The 21,778-nt window shown below is 68.6% G+C and overlaps 1 protein-coding gene across 1 annotated transcript; it reads left to right on the top strand.

Annotated features, from left to right (window-relative positions):
• The first annotated feature begins 842 nt into the window (after positions 1 to 842).
• RARA (retinoic acid receptor alpha) lies at positions 843 to 21,673 on the top strand. The gene is made up of 9 exons (XM_005531429.3): positions 843 to 999; positions 7,686 to 7,981; positions 18,131 to 18,279; positions 18,384 to 18,525; positions 19,423 to 19,583; positions 19,670 to 19,846; positions 19,924 to 20,128; positions 20,279 to 20,437; positions 20,852 to 21,673. The coding sequence occupies exons 2-9, from the start codon at positions 7,804 to 7,806 to the stop codon at positions 21,061 to 21,063; spliced, it is 1,383 nt and encodes a 460-aa protein (XP_005531486.1). The 5' UTR covers positions 843 to 999; positions 7,686 to 7,803; the 3' UTR covers positions 21,064 to 21,673.
• The last annotated feature ends 105 nt before the right edge of the window (positions 21,674 to 21,778 follow it).

Raw genomic sequence — 21,778 nt, forward strand, 5'->3', positions numbered from 1 at the left:
CTGAGGCTGCCTACACTCCTCACATGTGTGAGCTCCTGCCCCACTGCCCTCCCAGCCCTCGTGCCGCGGGGTCTGGGCTGTGCGGGTGGGTGCAGGGCTTTGGGTGCCCTTTCTGGCCTCCCAGAATGCGTCTGGGTAGCCCGTGTCCGTGTCTGTGTCCCCATCGCCATCCTCTTCTTAGGATCAGCATCACTCCAGGGACAGACAGAGCAAGGAATCCCCCCTGGATACAGGCATTTCGTACCCCCAGGGTGCCATAGGTGCCCCCAGCCCTTCCTCTCTGATCCTGGGGGCAGCTCAGGGACTCCTGATCCTTCTCCCCTCTTCCCCCCGGTGTGTTCCCATCTCTTCCCTACACCCCTGGAGCACCCACCCCATGTGTTTTCCCTCATGTGGGTGCCCAAATCCCCCACCCGGGGGGTGCGGCCGGGTACCCAGAGGCAGAGAAGAGGGAAGCGGGCTGGGGGGGGACGTTGGAGCGCCTCCTCCTGTGAATGTGGGAGGAAAGAGGGTAAGAGGGGCATCGAGGTTGCGGTGCGCGGCCCCTTTAAGAGCCCCCCCACCCACAGCGCGGCGCGCGCACCCACTTTCTCCCCTTCCGCTTTCTGGAGACTTCAAAGAGTTACAAAGCAGGGCCGGCCCCGCCCCCGCCCCGCCCCCGCCCGCGCCCCATTGGCTGGCGGGGCGGAGCGGAGGGGTGGTCACCGGGAGGGGCGTGGCCCCCCCCCGCTCCCCCTCCGCCGCCGCCGCCGCCGCTGCCGCCGCCGCCCCGCCCGGCCCAGCCCCGGGTAAAGTTTCCCCGCGAGCACATGACTCGCAATGGCCGCAGCCGCCGCTCGGTGAACCCCCCCGGGAACCCCCACCCCACCCCTCCCTCACCCCTCTAAGCTGGGGCGAACCCCCCCCTTCCCCCCGCTTCTTCCCGGTGCCGTCGCCATGCAGCCTCCACCGGGAACTCCCCGGGTTTAAGGATTTCGGTGTTGGAGTCTCCGTGAGCAGGTAATGAGGGGGCTCTGGATCTACCCGTGGGAGCGAGGTTGGGAAGGAGGGTTTTGATGCGGCTCCGGTACCGCCTCTGGGGATCCCCCTCCGGTAACGGGTGATCCCGGGGTTCCCGCAGCGGGGGAGAAACTCCGCCGGGCTGCGGCTGCACCGGAGCCGCAGCGGGTTCGAGAGCGTGCCTTTGGCCTCTGCCTCCTGCACTGGGCTTGGGGGTGCCGGAGTTCCCTCTCCCGGTACCGACCGCCTGGGCGCTCCCGAGCGGCAGCGCTGCCCCCCCCGCCCCCGAGGCGTGCTCCGGGGAGGCTCCGGTAACCTCTGTACCCCATCAGGGACCGGACGGCCGCCACAGAGCGCGGTGCTGGGGAGATCTCCCCGGGATTACCGGGCTCCCCTGGGCCGCCGGTGCGCGCAGCCACATTCCCCTCCACCTTCCCTCGGGGGGGTGGGAGCCGGGCCGCTTCCCCTTTTCGGGGTGCGGCGGGGCCGGGGCCCGGCGGGGCAGCGGGGCCGGGAGCGCGGGGGGCGCCGGGGGCCGGGGGGCGGGAGCGGCGTCTGCGCCGTTTCCTGGCCGGCGGGCGGAGGAAGCCATCGCTCTGCGCGGCTGACAGGGCGGCGGCGGGCGGGGGGGCCCGGGGGAGCCGGGCGGGGGGCGGCGGGGCCGGGGGAGGGACCGTCGGCCGCCGCCTCCCCCCCGCAGCAGCTGCCCGGGGCCGGGCCGGGGGCGGTGGAGCCCCCGCGGGCTCTGGTCGGGGTGGGCGGATGGGGGGTGCTGTACCCCGAGTGCTCGACCCCGACAGAGAGGGGACCCCCCCCGGGGGCGGGGAGCAGCGCCCCAGGCTGGGGCGGGCCGGTACGGAGACAAATCTGTGCCTCTGTCCCCCAAATCTGTGCCTCTGACCTTTGACCTCGTTGGCGGCAGGGGCCGCCCCGCAGCGCGGCGGGGGCTGGGGGGGACACGGGGGTTCCCCGAGCCGGTCCCCCAGCTCCGGGGAGCCGGGCAGGCACCGGCTGGTGGCTCCGGGTGCAGCACCCGCCGCGTCCTCGCGCCGGGATTAGCGGGTGACGGCTCGGTGGCTTAGCGGCCCCGCGGCCACTGCTCCCGGGCCATATGTCACCCGTGGGCCCCCACCCTGCCCTTGGGGGTGACCTTGCTGCGGTTCGAGGATGCGCCTGCTCCCATGGGTGTTCGCACCAGGGATGCCCGTGGGTGTCCCGATGGGTGTCTGGCCCCTTTGCCCATTGCTCGCAGCCCCCCCAGGTGACACGGTGACACGGCCACCGACAGTGGGATGGCAGCAGCAGGGCAGTGCCCTGTGCCTTATCCGGCTCTGCCTGGTGCCCGCGGCTGCTTCATCCTACAGGGACGCCTGGCTTCACCCAGCTGTCCTCCCTCGTACATCCTCTGTGTCCTCGCACTCGGTCCCTGTGGCAGGAGCAGCGTCGCGGCCACGGAGCCTGGGGACAGCCGTGCCACCGCCACCGCCTGCCCTGCGGCGCTGGGATTCACCATCCCGCCGCTCCGGATCTATTTATATCCAGGAGGTTCTGGTGTGACAACGTGCCACATTTGGCCGCTTGTTCCCTGAGCCACCGTGCCCTGTGCCACCGTCCTGGCGATGTCCAGCGCTGGTGCCAGTGCTGGCATGAAGAGGGTGGCTGAGCTCTGGGACCCCCCAGCCCTTTTTGGGGCGCTGCTGCAGCACGTCAGGGCTGGGGGAACCGTGAGTCCCCAGCAGTGCGTGCCTGGAGGCCCAAGGTTCCCCATGCCATGGGGCACCCCTGTGCCGCAGGCAGGGCCCCCTGGCAGCGCCAGCCCCAGGGGGGGCGCAGCGAGTGCGGGGGGTGCGATCATATCTGCGGTGACACATGTGCTGATTACGGAAAATGGGTTAATCTCCCTGCGGCTGGAGGCGGCTTAGCGGGGGGTGGCTCGTGGCAGGGCCCGGCGAGGGGCCGCGTGCGCCCGCAGTGGCCTCCGCTGTCCCCACTGATCCCCGGCTGCCAGGCAGTGACAAGGGACATGGCAAGGGGACGTGGCAGTGGCACACGGCTGCCTGCCCGCCCGCAGCCAGCCTGGGCGCGACGCGGTGGGTCGCGGTGGCTGCGGCGTGGAGTGGTTTGGCCCCCCCAGGTACATCGGGTCTCTGGGTGCCTGCCCAGGCTTGGGGGCACGGTGCCACCAAATCCCGGTGTCCGGGGGTGTCGCACAGCCGCCTGCCCGCCGGGTCCACCCGCGCTGTGTCCCGAGCGGCCCCGTGCCAGCTGCACTTGTCTGCCGGCTGTCGCCGAGCCAGCGAGGGCTGTCTGGGGCCGCGCTGTTCCCGGCACGCCATTCCCAGGGCGCCGGCTGCCGCCGCAGCCTCGGCTAAAAACAACCGGGACTGCCGCGAGTGGCTGCCGGGGCGCCATCCCCCTGCTTCCCGGGAGCCCCGGGGGAACTGGGATGGGGCACTCGGGGATCCCTGGGATGGGGCACTCGGGGATCCCTGGGATGGGGCACTCGGGGATCCCTGGGATGGGGCACTCGGGGATCCCTGGGATGGGGCACTCCAGGACCTGCCCTGGGTCTGTGGTTTCCTGCTTTCATCCTGAGGGCTGGGATGCAGGCTGGGGGTTGGGCTGTACCTGGGGATGTCCCCTCCATGGGCAGGCAGTGGTGGGTGTGGGGGTGTGTCTCCAGTGTGCTCTGGGGGCAGCCCCGCAGTGTGAGGGGCTGGTGGGTCATGTTGGCCAGGACACCACTGGACCTTTGGGACTGGCCTGTTCCTCGAGGCTCCCACGGTGCAGCCAGGCCGGAGCGGTGCCGGTGGTGGTGTGGCACAGCTGTGGCCATCCCAGGGGCCGTGGCGGGGGCTGGGGCACCTGTTCCCACAAAAGAATGGCGTGTCTGGTGGTGGGTGCGGGAGGTGTAACCGGAGCGGCGCGTTCCCGGCGTAACCGGAGTCAGCCCAGCCGCAACAGGTGGAATTTCAGTTTGTGGCTCCTGGCGGCAGTGACGTGGGGTGCTGGGGTGAGGACCCCCACTACAGAGCCAGTGGTGACTCCCTAGGGTTCCCATGTGCCTCCATGGGCTGGGGAGGCCAGCATGGACACCATCCCTGATGGCATCCCCGTGGGCCCGTGTGCTGGCCCTGGCCCTGTGTCTGTGCTGGGGGAACAGCGGTGGCTCGATGTATCTTGCAGTTGGTGTAGGGATGCGATAACAGTAGTGCTGCCCTGGGACCTGTGGTGGGGCTGAGCAAGCCCCTGGGTTGGCTGCTGGCCCTGGGGAGTTGGATGTAGGTCCTGGGGTCTGCATTGGCCTCAGCATCCTCAGATTCCTGTTCCCAGCAGCCTCAACTCCGGCACTCGCTGCCTGGCCGAGTGTGTGCCTCTGGCTCTGGCCGTGCCGCAGGCTGGGCATGATTCACGCCTGCCCGGGGACGTGAGAAACGTGACGGTGACTCACCGTGGAGAGCTTTGGGGATACAGGGAGAGGGTCTCTCTCAGCAGCCCTGTCAGGGGGGCACCTCACCGCCCCTGCACAACTCTGCCTTGCTCGGGGGGGCCCAGAGGGGCCGGTGATGGCGGGGGGCAGTGGGGGGCAGCCAGGCCCTTGGCCTCGCGTGCAAGGCCACCCCAGGCTGGCTCTGCTGCCAGCGAGGAAACCGCAGGCTGCAACCGCAGTGGCTCCGCAGGCGCTTCCTGCCCTGCCCGGAGGCTTCCATCCTGTGCCCCCGTACCCCGGCACGGCAACCCCGCTCTGCCCACACACCGTGGGGGCACAGGGAGGGTCCCCATTATCTGTTCTGGTGAGAGTGGGGGACATATTGGGGAGTGCAGGATGCTGTGGTGGTGAGCCCTGTGATGGCAGCAGGGACAGGGGCCTGGGTGACAGGTCAGTGGGGTCATTAGTCAATGGGGTGATACGTCAGTGGGGTGACTGAGTCTAGGGTGGCAGGGGAGCTTGGTGACAGAGTCTGGGGTGACAGGGGCTGTGACAACTGGGCCGGGACCGAACTGAAACCTGTCAGCCTGGGAATCGAGAGTGGCAAGGGGAAGCTGCGGCCTGGAGCATGGTGCCCACTGGTGTGACAGGAAGGGCTGGGTCACTGCCCGCTGCCCTGCCAGGCACCCCCAAGCACCCCCAGACCCGCCGGCCCCCCGCTGCTGGGGGTACCAGGGCGGTGCCCCCACTCACCACGTGTCACATCCGGACGCTGGTGCTGCCATCACCGTGTGCCCCAACAGGAAGCACAGCTGGGTTTGGGGGTGTGACACGGGCCGGGGGGTGCCTGCATGGGGGGTTTTGGGGAGCATCAGGGTGGGCTGAAGGTGTAGCTGTCTGGGGTGGTCGCTGTGGAGGGGGTGTTGCGGTGTGGATGTTCTGGTGGGATCCCGGTTGCTCTGTGGTTGGCACTGGCTGTGCTGGACGTGGCTGTGGGCACTGAACCCAGCCTGGGGGGTTACAGTGGGGGGCTGCCTTTTTGGAATGGGTCTCCTGGGGGACTGTGCCAGCGCTGCCTGGCCTGTCTGGGTGTGCACACGTTTTTGCAGAGGGCTTTGTGTTCTCTTTGGGGTCACAGTGAGATGGTGGCTTGGGCAGCTGTGTCCCACCCCAGCTGTGTCCCTCCCCAGCCATGGCCCCCAGATTATGTCCCCCACCAGCCCCACTGCTGCTGGCCCTGGGAATGGTCTGATCTGCGTGTCCGTGTGTCTGTCCATCCGCTCCTGGGGGCCACCCCCGGCCTGGGTGGGAGGTTCCTCGTGGCTGGATTTGGCCCGGGCCCTGCAGCAATGTTTTCCGGGGCTGGAACGAGGCGCTGGATTCCAGGAAGCTCCGGGCCTCGTCCAGCTCCTGCAGGGACTGGAGGAAAAGGCGTTGGGGCGGGTGAGCATGGGCCCTGCCGAGGGGCTGCACGGCCCCTGGCCCCACACTACTGACCTGGGGGGGCTTTGGGAATGCAGCTTGGTCAGAACACCCAGGACCCACATTTGGGATGCCCACGACCCCCCAGTTGGGGAGCAGCTGTGTGCTGGGGGCTGTGGCAGCACACGGTCCCAGGGGAGCTCCTCTGGGCAGCAGCTCCTCCTGCCCACCAGGACCCACAAGGGGGGCAAGGCTGGCCGTGATCCCCAGACCCTCCTGGCCACTGCTGGTCATGTGGAGCACTGAGAAGGGGGGGTCACTGGGGTGCACGGTGACCAGCCCGGCGGCGTTGGCCTCGCTCGGTCCCTGGCCGGCGGCGTGTGGGGGGGCCTTAGTGGGTTGAGTAATTGGGCCCCGGCACGGCTGGCGCGGTGCCCGGCAAGCACTTGGCACCGGCAAACATAAACAGTTCTTCCCGCGCCTCCCTCCCCCGGCTCCCCCCGGCCAGCACAACTCGGGGGCCACGGCCTGGCCTGGGGGGGCCGTGGGCAGTCCCCCACACCGCAGGCCAGGGTTCCTGCAGCGCCATGTGTGCACCCCACGCAAGGGCTGTCCCCGCTCCCATGCTGAGCTGGCGTCCGGCACCGTGCCCTGGCAATGCCTGTGGGAATCCCACACTCACTGGGGCACCCTGTTCTGGGGGGATGTGACCCCCACCCAGCCACTGATGGGTGCCCACCCCAGGGGTGGCAGGACCACAGGTCTCCCCATGGGTGTATCACTGGGTCAGTGGGTGCTGGTGTGAGTTGGGAGAACGGGGGTCCTGCCTCCAGTGGGTGCAAGCAGCTGGGTTCTGGGGGGGGCGGGCAGGGCCATGCCCATCCCGGCCCCTCCCCAGCGCCTTGCCGGGCGGCCCAGCCTTGTTCCTCTGGATCCTTTTCCGCCTCCGCGGGGCCAGGAGCCAGCACTCTCGGCAAATAAACAGCCCCCGCCGGGCCCTGTGCCAGCACTTAAATAAACAGTCAGCCCGGGATTGTGAAAGCCCCGCGCCCCCCTTCCCACCACCCCCCGACTGGCCAGGGCCGAGGGGTCCGTGCCCACCGGCCTGGCGTGGGAGCTGCCGGCACACGGCGTGGCCTGGCACATGGCACATGGCACACGGCACATGGCACGGGGCGGGGGCTGCGTCGCGACGGGCAGGGCCCAGCCCTGCGGCCGGCTGAGCCCCCCGGTGCTGGTCCTGCGGGGGCCGAACCCCCTCCCTCTGAGGCCGGGTGGCTGAGCCCCCTCAGATCCGCGCAGCCGGAGTGGGCGCGTGGCCGTGACGGCAGAGCCGGCCTGGAGCGGAGCCGCTGTCCTCAGGGGACCCCAGTGTGCCCGTGTCCCCCCCCCCCGCCCAGTCCCCAGCTGCCCCACAACCCCCAGGCTGGGGCAGGGGTGGCCCCCAGGCCTCGCTGTGTGCCCCATCTCCCATGTCTGGCCTGGCAGAGCAGGATTGGGGTCATGGTGTGGCCTTTGGCTGGAGGGGGTGCCCTGTGGGGCCACAGTGTCCCCAGGCCGTCCCCACACCGTCCCCCCCCCCCCCCCCCGTTCCCCCCACTCAGCTAAGCTGGGATTAGTGAGCTGCGCCTGCCGGTGCCGCCGTCCCGGTGTCGTTAATCGGGGGGATCGGCGTTAATCCCACACGGAGCCCCAGGCCTGGCCGGCTGCGCCCTCCTGGGGCCGGGAGGGGATGTGGCTGGGGAAACTGAGGCACGGCTGATGGGTGACAACACAGGGTGGGGGTCAGTGGTCCCAGCCCCTCTGCTAATGCCCCTCTCTGCTTCCCCTGCAGCGCCACAGGACCAGCACCAGCTGTGAGGACAGCCCGGCAGCAGGGCACCCGCTGGCCCCATGCTCTGCTCGCCCCCAGGACCCCACACCTGAGAGCCCCCCGCAGCGGAGACCCCACCATGGCCAGCAACAGCAGCTCCTGCCCCACGCCGGGCGGGGGGCACCTCAATGGCTACCCTGTGCCCCCTTATGCCTTCTTCTTCCCGCACATGCTGGGGGGGCTTTCACCGCCCAGCACCCTGGCCGGCATCCAGCACCAGCTCCCCGTCAGTGGATACAGCACCCCATCACCTGCCAGTGAGTACCACAGCCCTGCTGGGACCCCCAGTGCTGGGGACCCCTCTGGACCAGGCTCTGTCCCCAGTGTGGGATGTGGGTGCCAATCCCAGGCTGGTCCATACCGTGTCCCTGGGGTGGTGGCACTGGTGAGGGAGGGGCTCCCTGCTCCCAGCCACACCTGTGGGGAGCTGATTTTGGGGGCTCCGTGATGCAAGCGCTGGGTGCTTTTCCCCATGCGTCCCTGTGAGTGCTGCTGCTGGGGAAACTGAGGCAGGGAGTGGTCAGTGGCCCTGGTGAGGTTGTCATTAATTGTGGCCGCCTTCGTTAGTGGCTGTTTTATATGCTGGTTATTAATGGCCTGCGGGCCCTGGCCAGGGTGTCCCTGTCCCTCACTGTGACCAGCCTGGGTGCCAGTGGGCTTGGTGGGTGCTGTGTCCCCATGTCTTTGTTCACCGGTGGCGGGGCTGCCGAGGGGGAGGTGATGAAGGCAATGAAGACAATCATCATCGCGGCTGCTCCCGATTCCATTTCCCCATGACAGGGTCGTCCATCACGGCCCCAGTAATCACTGCCTGCCATGACAGCAGCTGGCAGCCACTGGAGGTGGGCTCCCACCCGGGGTCCCCCCAAACCGGCACCCCTCAGAGTGCCTCAGTTTCCCTGGATGCCGTCTTGGATGCCGTAGGGTGGCTGCTGGACCTCACCGCGGCCTCACGGTGGTGGGTGCCCGTGCCTGTTCCGTGCAACAGGAATGCCCTGCGGCGCCCGCTGCCGGGGAGAACCCCGTGGGTCGGGGTGTGGCGGGGCCCCCCCGGCCCGTCCTTGGCCCCGGGGCCGGTGCAGGTCCGGGCAGGGCCGGCCCTGGGTGCTGTCCCCCGCCGGAGCCGCCCCGGCGGCGGTGGGACCCAGTGGGACCAGTTCAGCGACTGGGTGTCGGCGGGTGGGGCCACTCCCCCGCGCTGGCTCTGGGGCCATTCCGGGCGTGTGGGAACAGGCTGGGGGGGCCGCCTGTGTCCCCCCCTTTCCTGACACTGAGGACAAGGCCGCGGGTATGACTGGAGGGTGTCCTGGGGTGGGTGGCCGACTGGTGAATCATGCCTCAGTTTCCCCTTTGCCTTCCCTGCTGGGTGCCCGAAGGATGCAGGGGGTGGGGGCGCCAGGTCTTGCTCCCCCCCCCCGGCATCCACACAGCCTGGTGGGTGCTCTTTTTGGGTAGGTCCTGTAGGATTGGGGTGTCCCGTGGTGCCGCTGCTCTCGCTCCTGCTGCAGGGAGGTTCCGGTGTCTGTGTCCCGCCTGCGGGGGGGCCGGTGCCGCCACCCCCTCCTTACCATGTGTCCGGCCCTCACCAGATGTGCTGCAGCTGCACAGCCCCAGGGCCGATCTGGCTGGGCCCTACCGGGGGTGCAGATGCCCCTCCCAGGATTTGGGATTGGAACGGGGAGCCCAGCGGGTGCCGCGATGGGGATCTGCTGTGTTGGGAGCTGCATGCGGGCACGCGTGTGCTCCCGCGATGGATGTACACGCGTGTGCCCTGCCCGGAGCTGCGTGTCCGCGGCACCGTGCACGGTGCCGGTGTGTGTGTGCACACCTGGGGCTGCACAGGCCGTGCACGCGTGTGTCACACGTGTGTGAGTGTGTCAGTGCCCGCTGTGCCAGTGTGTCGGTGACACACACAGAGCGGGTTGCCCGTGTCCCTGTGCCAGGTGTGTACACACGTCTTGGTGTGCGTGGCGCTGCTGGTTTGTGCCTGTGCCCTCATCCCCATCCCTGGGGGCTCCGTGGCGCCTGGCTGTCCCTGGAGGTCCCCTCGCCGTGCCCAGTGCTGGCCCCGTGGCGTGTCTCGGGGGTCTGTGAGGGGCTCCCTGCGCAGCCGCCCCCCCAGTCCCTCCCTTGCCCTGATTCCCAGGCCTGGCTGCGGGACCCCAGCCCAGCCCCCGCTGCAGCCGCGCCCCCCCCGGCCCCGCTGCGGGCTGCCGGGACAGGGGGCCCCGCGCCCGGGCTGGCCTGTCACCCTACCCGCTGGCTCCGGTTTCCTCGCGCCGCAGCCGCTCCCCCGCAGCGCCCCGTAATTAATTAATTTTTAAAAATTAATGAGCAAAACGTGCTCCCTTGCAGGCCGGGGGCCGGGGTTGGGGGGGCCGCGGGGCCGGGGGGCCCCGCTCAGGGCAGTGACCGGGGGGAGCCCCGCGGGGTGCGGTGCTGGGGACCCCCCGGCCCCCCCATCCCTGCCGGGGGAAGATTGATGAGGCGCTGGGCCCCCAGCCTGGGAAAGCCCATTAGGCGGAGGTTCTCTATCACTGTCAGGGGCCGGGGGGAGCCGCCTGCTCCAGCCGGGAATTCGCCGGGCTCAAAAGCGGCTGAAGGGGATAAATGGGGTCTTTTGAAGTGGGCGGGCGAGAGGGGGGCTGCGGGGCCCGGGGGAGCTGCGGGGCCCCGAGGTGCCGGCGCGGCGGTGGGGGAAGGGCCGCGGCCAGCACCCCGGGCTGGGCTTGGGGGGGTTTGTTTGGGGACCCCGGGCATCCCTGGGGATGTCCGTGGGGACTGTGAGCCTGTGATCCCAAAGCCATCCCCTCCGGGCACGGGGGGTCCTCCATGAGTTCCCCATGGGCTGTAGGGTTGGGTTTTCATCCGCCTCTTGGAGGCATCTCTGTCCCCCCGGAGCATCGCTCGCGGAGTGGGGCCAGGAGGATGCGGGGCTGGAAGTGCCCTGTTTTCGTGTCCCCAGGCTGCCGGTGGGATGTGGCTCAGGGCGGGGTGTCCCTCTCCCCCTCACACTGCGGGATTGCGTGTGGGGTGTCCCCTCGCCCAGTTCCTCTTGGCTCTGGAATTAAGGTTTTGGGTTTTTTTTTAATCTCTGTTTCTTCCTGTTGCCGCCGACGCGGGACGGGAGGGGATGCGGGACGGGAAGGGATGTGGGAAGCTGTGCAGGAAGCGATGCGGGATGGGAAGCGCTGCCCGTCGGGGCGGCCGCCGGCACGGCCCGGCCGCGCGGTGCCACCGCCCGCGTCCCCTGCGCCGTCCCCTCCGTCCCCTCCATCGCAGCCACATTCTTTCCAGCGCTGGTAAATGAGTCAGAGCAGACATTTGTCATGTTCACTGCAGGAAGTTGGAGCAGCGCTGGGCTTTTGTTCGAAACCTGCTGGCTAAGCAAAGCCCCGACTTGCCATTATTATTTAAACAGGCGCTGCCGCTCTGCGCAGCCCCGCACGAACACACGGACACGCACACGCGTGTACAGCCACACACACAGAGACAGCCACACACACAGAGACAGCCACACACACACACACACAGACAGCCACACGCGTGTACAGCCACACACACACACACAGCCACACACACAGACAGCCACACGCGTGTACAGCCACGCACACAGAGACAGCCACACACAGACAGCCACATGCGTGTACAGCCACACATGTACAGCCACACTTGTGCACAGCCACATGTGCACAGCTGCACACACACATGTACAACCACACATGTGCACAGCCACCCACACATGTACAGCCACACGTGCGCAGCTGCACACGCACAGTTACACATGTACAGCCACACGTGCACAGCTGCACACACAGAGACAGCCACACATGTGCACAGCCATGCATGTACAACCACACATGTGCACAGCCGCACGCGCAGCCGCAGCCACAGCCACACGTGTGTACAGCCACACATGTGCACAGCTGCACATGCACAGCTACACACACACACAGGACAGTCACACGCACACACACAGTCACAGAGCCACATGCACGCACACAGCCGCACGCGTACACGCAGAGCCACACACAAACACAGCCACACGGACACACAGATGTGTCCGGCAGTGCCCGCACCCTCCCATCCGTGTCCAGTCGTGCACATGCGTGTGCTCCTCCTGCCCGTGGCAAGGTCCAGCCGGGGGGTCAGTGGGGCTCCTCTCCCTCCGGGGGCTCGGCAGCGTGGGGCCGGGGCAGTGTGGATGCTGTGCTGTGCCCGCTGTGCAGCAGGGACATCTCTGCTGCGGCGGGAAGTGGCACCCCCGGGGCCTGTCCTTGGCGTGTGACCGTCCCCGCTCTGCTCTGGCAGCGCTGTCACCACTCAGGGGTCTCTGGGTTTGTGGTGTCACCTTCAACAGGGGCTTGCGTGAAGGGGTGGTGTGGTGGGGAGTGGCGGCGCACGGTTCTCTTCCCTGCATGGGTGACACGCCAGCACACGCGTGTGCGTGCACACACAGACACAGTGCGCTGTGCACACACGCGTGTGCTCCCGTTCTCAGCTGCTGCCGTGCTCGGTGGGACACGGTGTCACACACGTGTGCGTGCAGGACGAATGCACACACGTGTGTGCACACAGCCTGCCCTGTGCAGGCGCACACACCTCCCCGTGTGTCTGTGTAGCGGGAGCGCGTGTGGCCCCGCTGCAGCGGGGATGCAGACACGCATCATGCACTGGGAACATGCATGAACACAGGTGCACATGCATGTACACAGACCCAGCCACCCCCCCCGGGGGGTGGCCGAGGGTCAGGCCGAGGTGAGCCCTTCCCGCGGGTTCACCCGCAGTTCACCCGCATCCCATTAGGCAAATGAGCCGCGGCCGCCGGGCAACCCCCCGGGACCCCCCCGGGACCCCCAGGGTCCCCCGTCATCTCCACCGGGCAGCCCCGCCTTGAGCCCCTCCCCATTTCGCTCCCGCGTGGCGCTGACCCCGCGTGTCCGCGTCCCTCTGCATGTCCGTATTCTCCTGCGTGTCCCTTTGCCCCCGCGTGTCCGTGACCTCTCCGTGTGTCCATTTCTCCACCGCGTATCCGTGTCCTCCTGCGTGTCCGTGTCCCCACCACGTCTGTTACCCCCTTCATGTCCGTGTCCCTCTCGGTGTCCGTGTGTCCCCCACCCCTTGTCCGTGTCCTGTGTCCGTGCCCCCCCAGTGTGTCCATTTCTCCCTTCCGTGTCCGTGCCCGTCCCCGCATGTCCGTGCCCCGTGTCCCCCCGCGTGCGGGTTCCGGGCGGCCCCGCGGCGCGGAGCGGGTTAAGCGCGGGGAGGCGGCGGGTGCCGGGAGGGACCGGGGCTGGCGAAGCCGCAGAGCCGGCGGGGCTGCGCCTTCCTCCCCTCCCCCCGCCTCCTCCTCCTCCTCCTCTTCCTCCTCCTCCTTCTCCTCCTCCTCCTCCCGCCGCTCGGGCGCGGAGCGAGCGGCGGGGCCGCTCCGCGGGGCGATGGCAGCGCGGCGCGGGGCGCCCCGGGGGCGCGGGGGGGGGCCCCGGCCGCCCGGGGCCGCCCCCGCCGGGGGGGCCGCCCCCCCCGCCCCGGGGCCATGTACGAGGGCGCGGCGGTGGCGGGGCTGCCCCCCGGCCCCTTCCTCCGCATGGATTTCTACGGGCCGGGCCCCCGGGGGCTCCCCCCCCCCGCCCCCCCCGCCGTGGAGCAGCTCCGGCCGCTGTAGGTACCAGCGCACCGGGGGCGGACCCCGGCCCCCCCCCGCCGCATCGGGCCGGGGAGAGGGGCCCCGAAACCCGGGCGGGTGCTGGGGGGGCTGCGGGGATGGGTGCGGGGTGCGGGGGCCTCGGCCGTGGGCGAGGGACTGAGCTGGGTGCTGGTCCTGGAAGAGTGCGGGGCTCAGCCCCCTCAGCCTCTTCCCCACCCGCTCCATGCGCAGAAGCCGCCGGCTCTTTAAACACCCCCTGCCCTATTTCGGGGGCAGTCGGGACCTCGGTGAAGGGGGACAGGGGGGTCGCCTCTCGACCCCCCTTCCCGCAGCGGGGTCCGGGCAGCGCCGGCTCCGCCGGGAATTTCGCTCTCTCCTGATAAAGGCTCCGGGAAAATCCAATTAACTACAGACGGAGCCGCCGCCGCTGCCCAGGCGCGGGGGAGCCCCAGCCTGGGCCCCCACCCTGCCGCAGATCGGGGGGTCCCCCAGGGCTGCGGGGTCCTGGGTGTGGATGTGGGGTCGGGCCGGTCCCGTTCCCGCTGGCGGGACCCTGCCCTGAAGGGGTCACGGCCCGGTGTCCCCCCCGTGCCCATGCGCTGTGCCGGGGGGGCACGGAGGGCGTGAGGGCACCGCCGTACCGGGATGGGCAGCGGCGGGGCACGGGCAGCGCTCTCGGTGCCGGCGGGCCGGGGAGCTGTTCCCTCACGGGGATGTGGAGCTTTGCTGTGGTTTGTGCCCACCGTGTGGGGGGCGAGCGAGGTCTGGGAGGGGCTGGAGGAGTCCCGTGCCCCCGCTGCGGGCAGCCGGTGCCCTGGCACCCAGGGGCCGCCACAGCGGCCCCAGAGAAAGTCCTGCCGGGCTCCGTGGGACTTTCACCCCGATAAGGGCGGGGGCCCATGGCGGGGTGCCCGTGGGCAGCGCTGTGCAGAGGGTGTTGTGGCCGTGGACCCACGGTCTCACTCCCCTCATTGTCTCGGGGCCGCTCGACCTTTGCGCTGGCACCGAGCGCGGCCGAGGGGCCTTTGTCTGCTCTGGGGACATGAGGGGGCTCCCGCTGCCCCCCTGAGGGGTTGGGGCTGCCCCCGAGGTCTCGCTCGGGCAGGGTGGGCAGGGGGGTCCCGGGCTCCAGTGCCACCCATTAGCGCAGGGCCCCCCGGCTCCGACTGTCCTGAGCAGGGTACCTGGGGGGCCATCGTCCCCTCTCTGTGCCCCCCTCCCCGTCCTGCGGGGGCCGGAGCCCACTCCCCGTGGGCCGCTGGGTGGGTGTGGGTCCCCTGTCCTGGCCAGGGCACCTCGGGGCTCTGGTCGCGGTGACCGTGACCTGGCGAGCGCATGGGCGGCGGGCCCTGGCAGCACTCCCTGGCTCTGTGCCCTGCTCCCGACGTCACACGAGGTGCCGTGTCTCCCCAGCCCGGGGGTGCCAGCCCGGGCAGGGCTCAGTGGTGTCGGTGCAGCCGTGCTTTGCCTCAGTTTCCTCAGAGCCAGCTGCGGCTGTGCCCGCTGGCCCCGCGGTGCTGGCTGCTCGCCCAGCGTGGCACGGCACTGCCCTACCCGGCAGGGCGTGTTGCGCTGGCACAGGAGCCAGAGCTGCTCGGGGGGCACGGAGAGCCCACCCACACCCCCAGAGAGGACTGGGGCTACCACCATGGGGAAACGGAGGCACGAGGCAGTTCCCGAGGATGATGGAAGATCTTGTAGGAGCCCACCAAGGCACTGGAAGCCCCCTGCCCCTGTGGAGCCGTGTGCTGTTGGGGGTTTTTGGAGTGCTTTGCGGGTGTGAGAGGGGTACGTGGGGTTGGATTATGCATGGCACCCCCCCGCTGGGCACATGGTGGCCTTTCGCGGCCTTGCGAAAGCTGCGGGTAACAGATGGGTGTGTCGGGGTTTTGGGGACGCCAGGCCCTGCTGCTGGCAGGGGGCAGACACCGGGTCCTGGGCAGGATGCTCCGTGGGCACCAGGCGGTGCCCGGTGGGCTGAGCCCCGTGGCCGGTGGCACAGGAACAGGACCGGGCACCCCACGGCTCGGGGTTCCCGGCACCCTCTTCCCTCCCTCCCCCTTCTGCAGAGGCGCAGGAATTCGGGGCACGTGGGGTTCTCATCCACAGGGAAGCCTCCACTCTCCTCTGGGGGGCTGTGACCCCTGGCACGGCACTGCCACCGCACCGGGCTGCGGGGACCCCCGGTGACCCCCGCTGCGCGCCTCGGGTGGGCTTTCCTCTCTAGTCCCCCCATTCTCGTCCTCCCCGCTCCTCTGGCCGGGGTCTGTCCCGGAGCCGTGGCGGGGTGGTGGCGGTGCGGAGGCCGGTGTCCCCCCCGGGCAGCGGCACACGGGGTGTCCCCGCAGGCGCTTTCCCACGCCAGGGCGGGGGTGCGGGTGTCGGGGTGCCCCGGGGTCCCCCGGCGCGGGCAGGAAGCAGCCGGCGGGGCCGCGGGCGGGGGCGGCGCGTTCAGCGTTCACCCGGGATCTGGCGGAGCCGCAGCATCTGGTCTGCAGCTGGAGCCGGGCTCTGCTGCCTCGGCCGGGGGGAGACAGCGGGGTCCCCCCTGCTGCGGGGGGCGGGCTGGGGGACGGGATGAGCCTGGGCATTGGGGTCCACCGTGTCCCCAGCTGCACCCCGCCACCCAGCCCTGTTCCAGCGGGGGAGGTTGGCACCCATCCTGCCCTGCTCAGCGCCTCTGGGCTCTGCGCCCTCCCCGTGCCCCGCAGGGCCCTGATGATCAGGGGCGCTCCTGAGGAGCTGGCCAGGCTGGCGGCTGTGCCTGTGTCCGTGTCCCCTCCGCGGTGGCACCGCAGTCCGCTGGCTGGTGACGGGGGTGGCAGGGGATTCCCGGGGTGCTGGCACAGCTCTGCCAGCGCAGCGACGCGGAGGGAGCCGGGTCCCCTCCCCCCTCCGCACCCAGCGCATCAAAATCTTGTCAAATCCGCGTTTTGTGAGTGCAGCTCTCCACGAGGAAGTTCTTAAATTATATAAAAGAGGCGATAAATTATAGACGACGTTCTCTCCGTCACTTTAATGGCTCCGCTCCCTCGAGTGGCAGCGGTGATTTATTCAGCCTGGGAGCTCTGCCCGGCTCTCGCCCCCGCGCCCGTGTCCCACCCACACCCTCCTGTCCCACCCCGCACACCCACATCCCACCTCGCAGCCTTGTGTCCCACCTTGCACACTCACATCCCTCCCTGCACCCTCCCAGCCCACCACACACGCTTTTATCCCGCTTTGCACGCTCATATCCTGCCTTGCACACTCCCCCGGTGCCCCACACACTCATATCCCACCCTGCACGATCGCCTCCGTGCCCTCATATCCCACCCCACACATTCCCCTTGTTCCCCACACACTCGCATCCCACCCCACACACTCGTATCCCACCTTGCACACTCATTTCCGTGACCTCAAATCCCACCCCACCTACTCCTCGCCCTGCCCCGCACGCTCCTGTCGCACCCCGCACATTCCCCGTCCCCGTTGGCGCCTGGGGACAGTGTCAGGGGTGGCTTTGTCCTGTTGTCCCCTCCCTGGCCCCATCCCGTGTCTTCTGGCGAGGGGCCCGTGGCACTGCCGGGCTGGGGACCCCCACCCCTCACTCCCCAAAACCCCCCGCTCCACTGGAGCCCCTTCTTCGGGCTGGGTGTCCCCGGCCGGGGCTCCCCGCGCCTCGCCAGCCCCGGGGGGACTCGGGCGGCCGTGGGGCCCTTTTTGGGGTGCAGGGGCCGTCGGGGCGGGGGGGGGCCCGGGCTCCCCCGCCGGGCCTGGCCTTTAATATCCTGTTTGACTGGTTCGCTTGGCTCCGCTGCAGAAAAACATTCGCAAACATCCCGGAGCAGCCGGGGAGCGCTTAACCCCTGCCTGGCTGCTCCCCACGCTGGGGATGCACCCTGACTCTGCTGAGCCCCTCGCCAGCTCCAGGGGTGCACCCTGAGCGTGCTGAACCCCCCTGGCCTGCATGCCAGCTGTGCTGAGCCCCCCCGGTGGCAGGGGTGCACCCCAACTGCACTGAGCACCCCGCTCCCCACCTGGGCTGTGCTAGGACAGGGGCCAAGGCTTGACCTGGGGGACTTGGGCACCTCCCGCAGGGTCCTGGGGGACGGGGGTGCTTCTGGGCTGCAAGAGGCACGTGCCTCGAGGTTTTAGGGTTCAGGAGGGGAGCAGACATGATCCATAAGGTTTTGGGGTGCAGAGGTACTGGCTGTGTCCCCTGTGCTGTCAGGGCCAGCATCTGCTTGTTAGGGGGACAAAGGCAGCGCTGCCCTTGGGGATGTCCTGGGGGGGCCACGCTTTGGCTGGGGGTGGAGGGTGACTCTCGGGCTGTGGGGGTCACCCTGCACATATGGGGGTTACATTGTACATGTGGGGTCACCCTGTATGTACAGGTTTCACACTACATGTCCCCACATGTGTGTGTGGCACTGGCCCCCCAAGCTGGCCCTGCACCCTCTGTCCCTCCATCCTCTGGCAGTGCCGCCTGGGCTGGGGGCTCCTGGGATCCCGGCCCTTTTCTTTGCTTTTTTTTTTCCTTTTTTTTTGTCTGCCTGAATTCCACATCGTCTCTGTGACCTGGAAATGTCACGTTGCATCTTCCCAGCACGCGTCCTCTCCCCGCTGGCCCCGCTCGACCTGGCGCCAGGGCCGGGGTGGGCAGCGCGGGGCTGGGGCTGCCGGGACCCCCAGAGCTGGGGAGCAGCCGTGGGGTGCGGGGTGGGGGGGGTCCCTGCCCGGGGGGCTCCGTGCCCTGAGTGCTGCCCCTTCCCCACAGCCGTCGAGACGCAGAGCACCAGCTCCGAGGAGATCGTGCCCAGCCCCCCCTCGCCCCCACCCCTGCCCCGCATCTACAAGCCCTGCTTCGTGTGCCAGGACAAGTCCTCGGGGTACCACTATGGGGTCAGCGCCTGCGAGGGCTGCAAGGTGAGCGCTGCCACCGGCCCCGACTGCCGCCACGGCTCCCCGGAGTGCTCGGGGTGCTCGGGGTCCCCCTGCCAGGCGCTGACCGGGGCGTGCGGGGTCCCCAGGGCTTCTTCCGCCGCAGCATCCAGAAGAACATGGTGTACACGTGCCACCGGGACAAGAACTGCATCATCAACAAGGTGACGCGCAACCGGTGCCAGTACTGCCGGCTCCAGAAGTGCTTCGAAGTCGGGATGTCCAAGGAGTGTGAGTGGGGATGGGAATGGGGACAGGGATGGGGATGGGGACAGCGATGAAGATCGGGGTGGGATGGGAACATCTTGCCTGGTGTCCTGGTCAGGGGGGGCTCTGGGTGTGATGGGCCATCCCAGCAGCCCCCACCATGTGCCCAGCAAGGCTGGGGGGGATGGGGACCCCCTGGGATTGTGTCACAGCCTGGCAGTTGCCCGGGCAACACGTGATTGATAATGTCAGAGATAAATGACACTGATGAGGCCTCCCGGCTCCGCTGGCAGTTGTCATGGTGCCCGGCTGTGCCCCTGCGGTGGGTGCCCGGGGGATAGGGCTGCTGAGGCGCAGCTGCCTCCCTGAGTCCTGCCCCATCTGCCAACCCCTGGGGGCCTGGGACCCCTGGGAGGAGCTGGCAGAACCTGGGGGGCCAGGAACTGCCAGGGGGATTCAGCATCCCAGGGACTCACCCTGCACCTAAGAGGGGTCCTGGTCCTCTCAAGCCCACAGAGGCTGATCCCTGCAGGGCTGGGGGCTCCTCTCACCTGCTCCCCCCTTCCCAGCTGCCATCCCCAGGGTCCCTCCCGTGCCCCTCACCCAGCACGGTGGCTCAGCTGCCATTCTCTGTCCCCAGGGTCCCTCTCTGATGCGTTGGCTTTGCAGAGCAACGTCCCCTTGGCGAGGGGTGTGGGGCCCCCAAGGCTTCAGGGTCGAACTGCACCCCTAATTGCTCCTAATGACTTGGGAGCTGTTTAAAGGAATCTGTGGGGCTGATGGCTCTGCTGGGAGCTCATCACTACAGCTGAGCCCATTGCTTGGTGGCAGGTCCCCATCCTGTCCTGAGGGGCAGAGCGTGGTGGGGCAGGGGCTGGGTGGCACCGGGGACAGGTGACACTGACCCTGCCATTCCTGCAGCCGTCCGCAATGACCGGAACAAGAAGAAGAAGGACGTGCCCAAGCCGGAGTGCTCGGAGAGCTACATCATCACACCTGAGGTGGAGGAGCTCATCGAGAAGGTGCGCAAAGCCCACCAGGAGACCTTCCCCGCGCTCTGCCAGCTCGGCAAATACACTACGGTGGGTGTCACGGGGTCCCGGGGGTCCTGGGGGGCTGGGAAGGGTGGCACCCCCTCCGTGCCCTCATCCCCCACCTCCCACCACAGAACAACAGCTCGGAGCAGCGCGTGTCCCTGGACATCGACCTGTGGGACAAGTTCAGCGAGTTGTCCACCAAGTGCATCATCAAGACGGTGGAGTTCGCCAAGCAGCTCCCCGGCTTCACCACGCTCACCATCGCCGACCAGATCACCCTCCTCAAAGCCGCCTGCCTCGACATCCTGGTGAGCAGGGGGACAGGGATGGGGACAGGGACGGGGAGGGGACAGCAGGCTGAGCCCCCTGCCCTCTCCCCCCCCAGATCCTGCGGATCTGCACGCGCTACACGCCGGAGCAGGACACCATGACCTTCTCGGACGGGCTGACGCTGAACCGCACGCAGATGCACAACGCGGGGTTCGGGCCCCTCACCGACCTGGTCTTCGCCTTCGCCAACCAGCTGCTGCCGCTGGAGATGGACGATGCCGAGACGGGGCTGCTCAGTGCCATCTGCCTCATCTGCGGAGGTGGGTGCAGGGATGGGCGGGCTCCCGCTGCAGCCTGGCTGTCCTCCCCCAAGGGCTGAGCGAGGAGACCCCAGATGAAGCCCAGGCGGTGGGAGCTGGGAACCCACAGCATGTGCTGTCCCCCCCAACCACTGTGTGCCCCCTCCCCAGACCGCCAGGACCTGGAGCAGCCTGACAAGGTGGACAAGCTGCAGGAGCCACTGCTGGAGGCACTGAAGATCTACGTGAGGAAGAGGAGGCCCAACAAGCCCCACATGTTCCCCAAGATGCTCATGAAGATCACAGACCTGCGCAGCATCAGCGCCAAGGGTGAGGCTCCTGCGGCTTCGGGTCTTGAGGGAGCATCCAGGGGACCCTGAGGGGGTCCAGGTCACCCAGCATCCTCCAGAGGGGATGAAGAAGAGGACACACCCAGGACTGCATCTTCCAGGGATTCTGGGGATGTGACCACATCCCTTGTCCTCAGAACCCAGGGACAAACAAAGCTGGGGTTTTCACTTTGAGGGTGATGCTTTGGGGTGCCGTTCTGGTGGTATCACTTTTTGGATGCCATTTTGGGGGTACTGGTTTTGAGGTGCCACTTTCAGGGTGCTCTTTTGGGGGTGCCATTTTTTGGGTGCCAGTTTTAGTGTGCCATTTTGTTTTTTTCTGGGTGCCGTTTGGGGTGTGCCAGTTTCAGGGTGCCATTTTGGGAGTGCCCTGCTGACCCTGCCCCTCCCGCAGGTGCCGAGCGGGTGATCACGCTGAAGATGGAGATCCCGGGCTCGATGCCGCCGCTCATCCAGGAGATGCTGGAGAACTCGGAGGGAATGGACACGCTGGGGGGGCAGGCGGGCGGCCCCCGCGGGGGCAGCCTGGGCCCCCCCCCGGGCAGCTGCAGCCCCAGCCTTTCGCCCAGCTCCAACCGCAGCAGCCCGGCCACGCACTCGCCGTGACCCGCGCCCGGCGCGCACCAGGACAGAGCCCGGCACGCCGGCACGGGGGGGGGCCCGGCGCCCGGCCCGGCTGCAGCCCCCCGGGGCGGACTCCTCGGCAGCCCCCGCCGGAGCGGCCCCCGCTGGGGCCCCCCCGCCCCGGGCCCAGCGCCTTGGTTGAGTCACATTTCAGGGGCGCGGGGACCTCGGCCGCGGCCCCGGGGACGCCCCGGCCCCACCAGCACCAGCACCCACGGGATCGCGACCACCGAGCCACCCCCCCCGCCCCGGCCGTCCGCGGGGAGGTCCGGCCAGCCCCGCACGCCGAGGAAGCAGAGTCATTTAAAAGAGAAAAGAAAGCAAAGTATATATATATAAATATCTATAAATATCTATAAATACGTTTTAAAACCTTTGTAAAAGTTTGGAGGGGTTTTTAGGCCTGTGCAGGTGGAGGGGGCACGGCGGGCGCTGCCAGGGGAGGGAGGGGGCACACGGTTTATTATTATTAAATTCATTTTTTTTTGTTGTTGTTGTTGAGATTTTAGTGGATTTAGAGTCGGGGGGCACCGGGCGGGCCCTGCCCCGGCCCCCCAGGCGGGGAGGGGACTGTGGGGGGCACAGGGTGGTGCCAGTCCCGGCCTCGCGGGGATGGGGGGCCCGGCCCTGCCGGCACGGGGAGAACGGGGAGGGGGGACGGGGGGGGCTGGCTCCAGAATAAAGTTTATTTATTCTA

Source organism: Pseudopodoces humilis, chromosome 29, assembly GCF_049639895.1.
Source record: "Pseudopodoces humilis isolate 2021_Gansu_Grassland_sample_001 chromosome 29, ASM4963989v1, whole genome shotgun sequence".
In the NCBI taxonomy this organism is placed as follows: Eukaryota; Metazoa; Chordata; class Aves; order Passeriformes; family Paridae; genus Pseudopodoces; species Pseudopodoces humilis.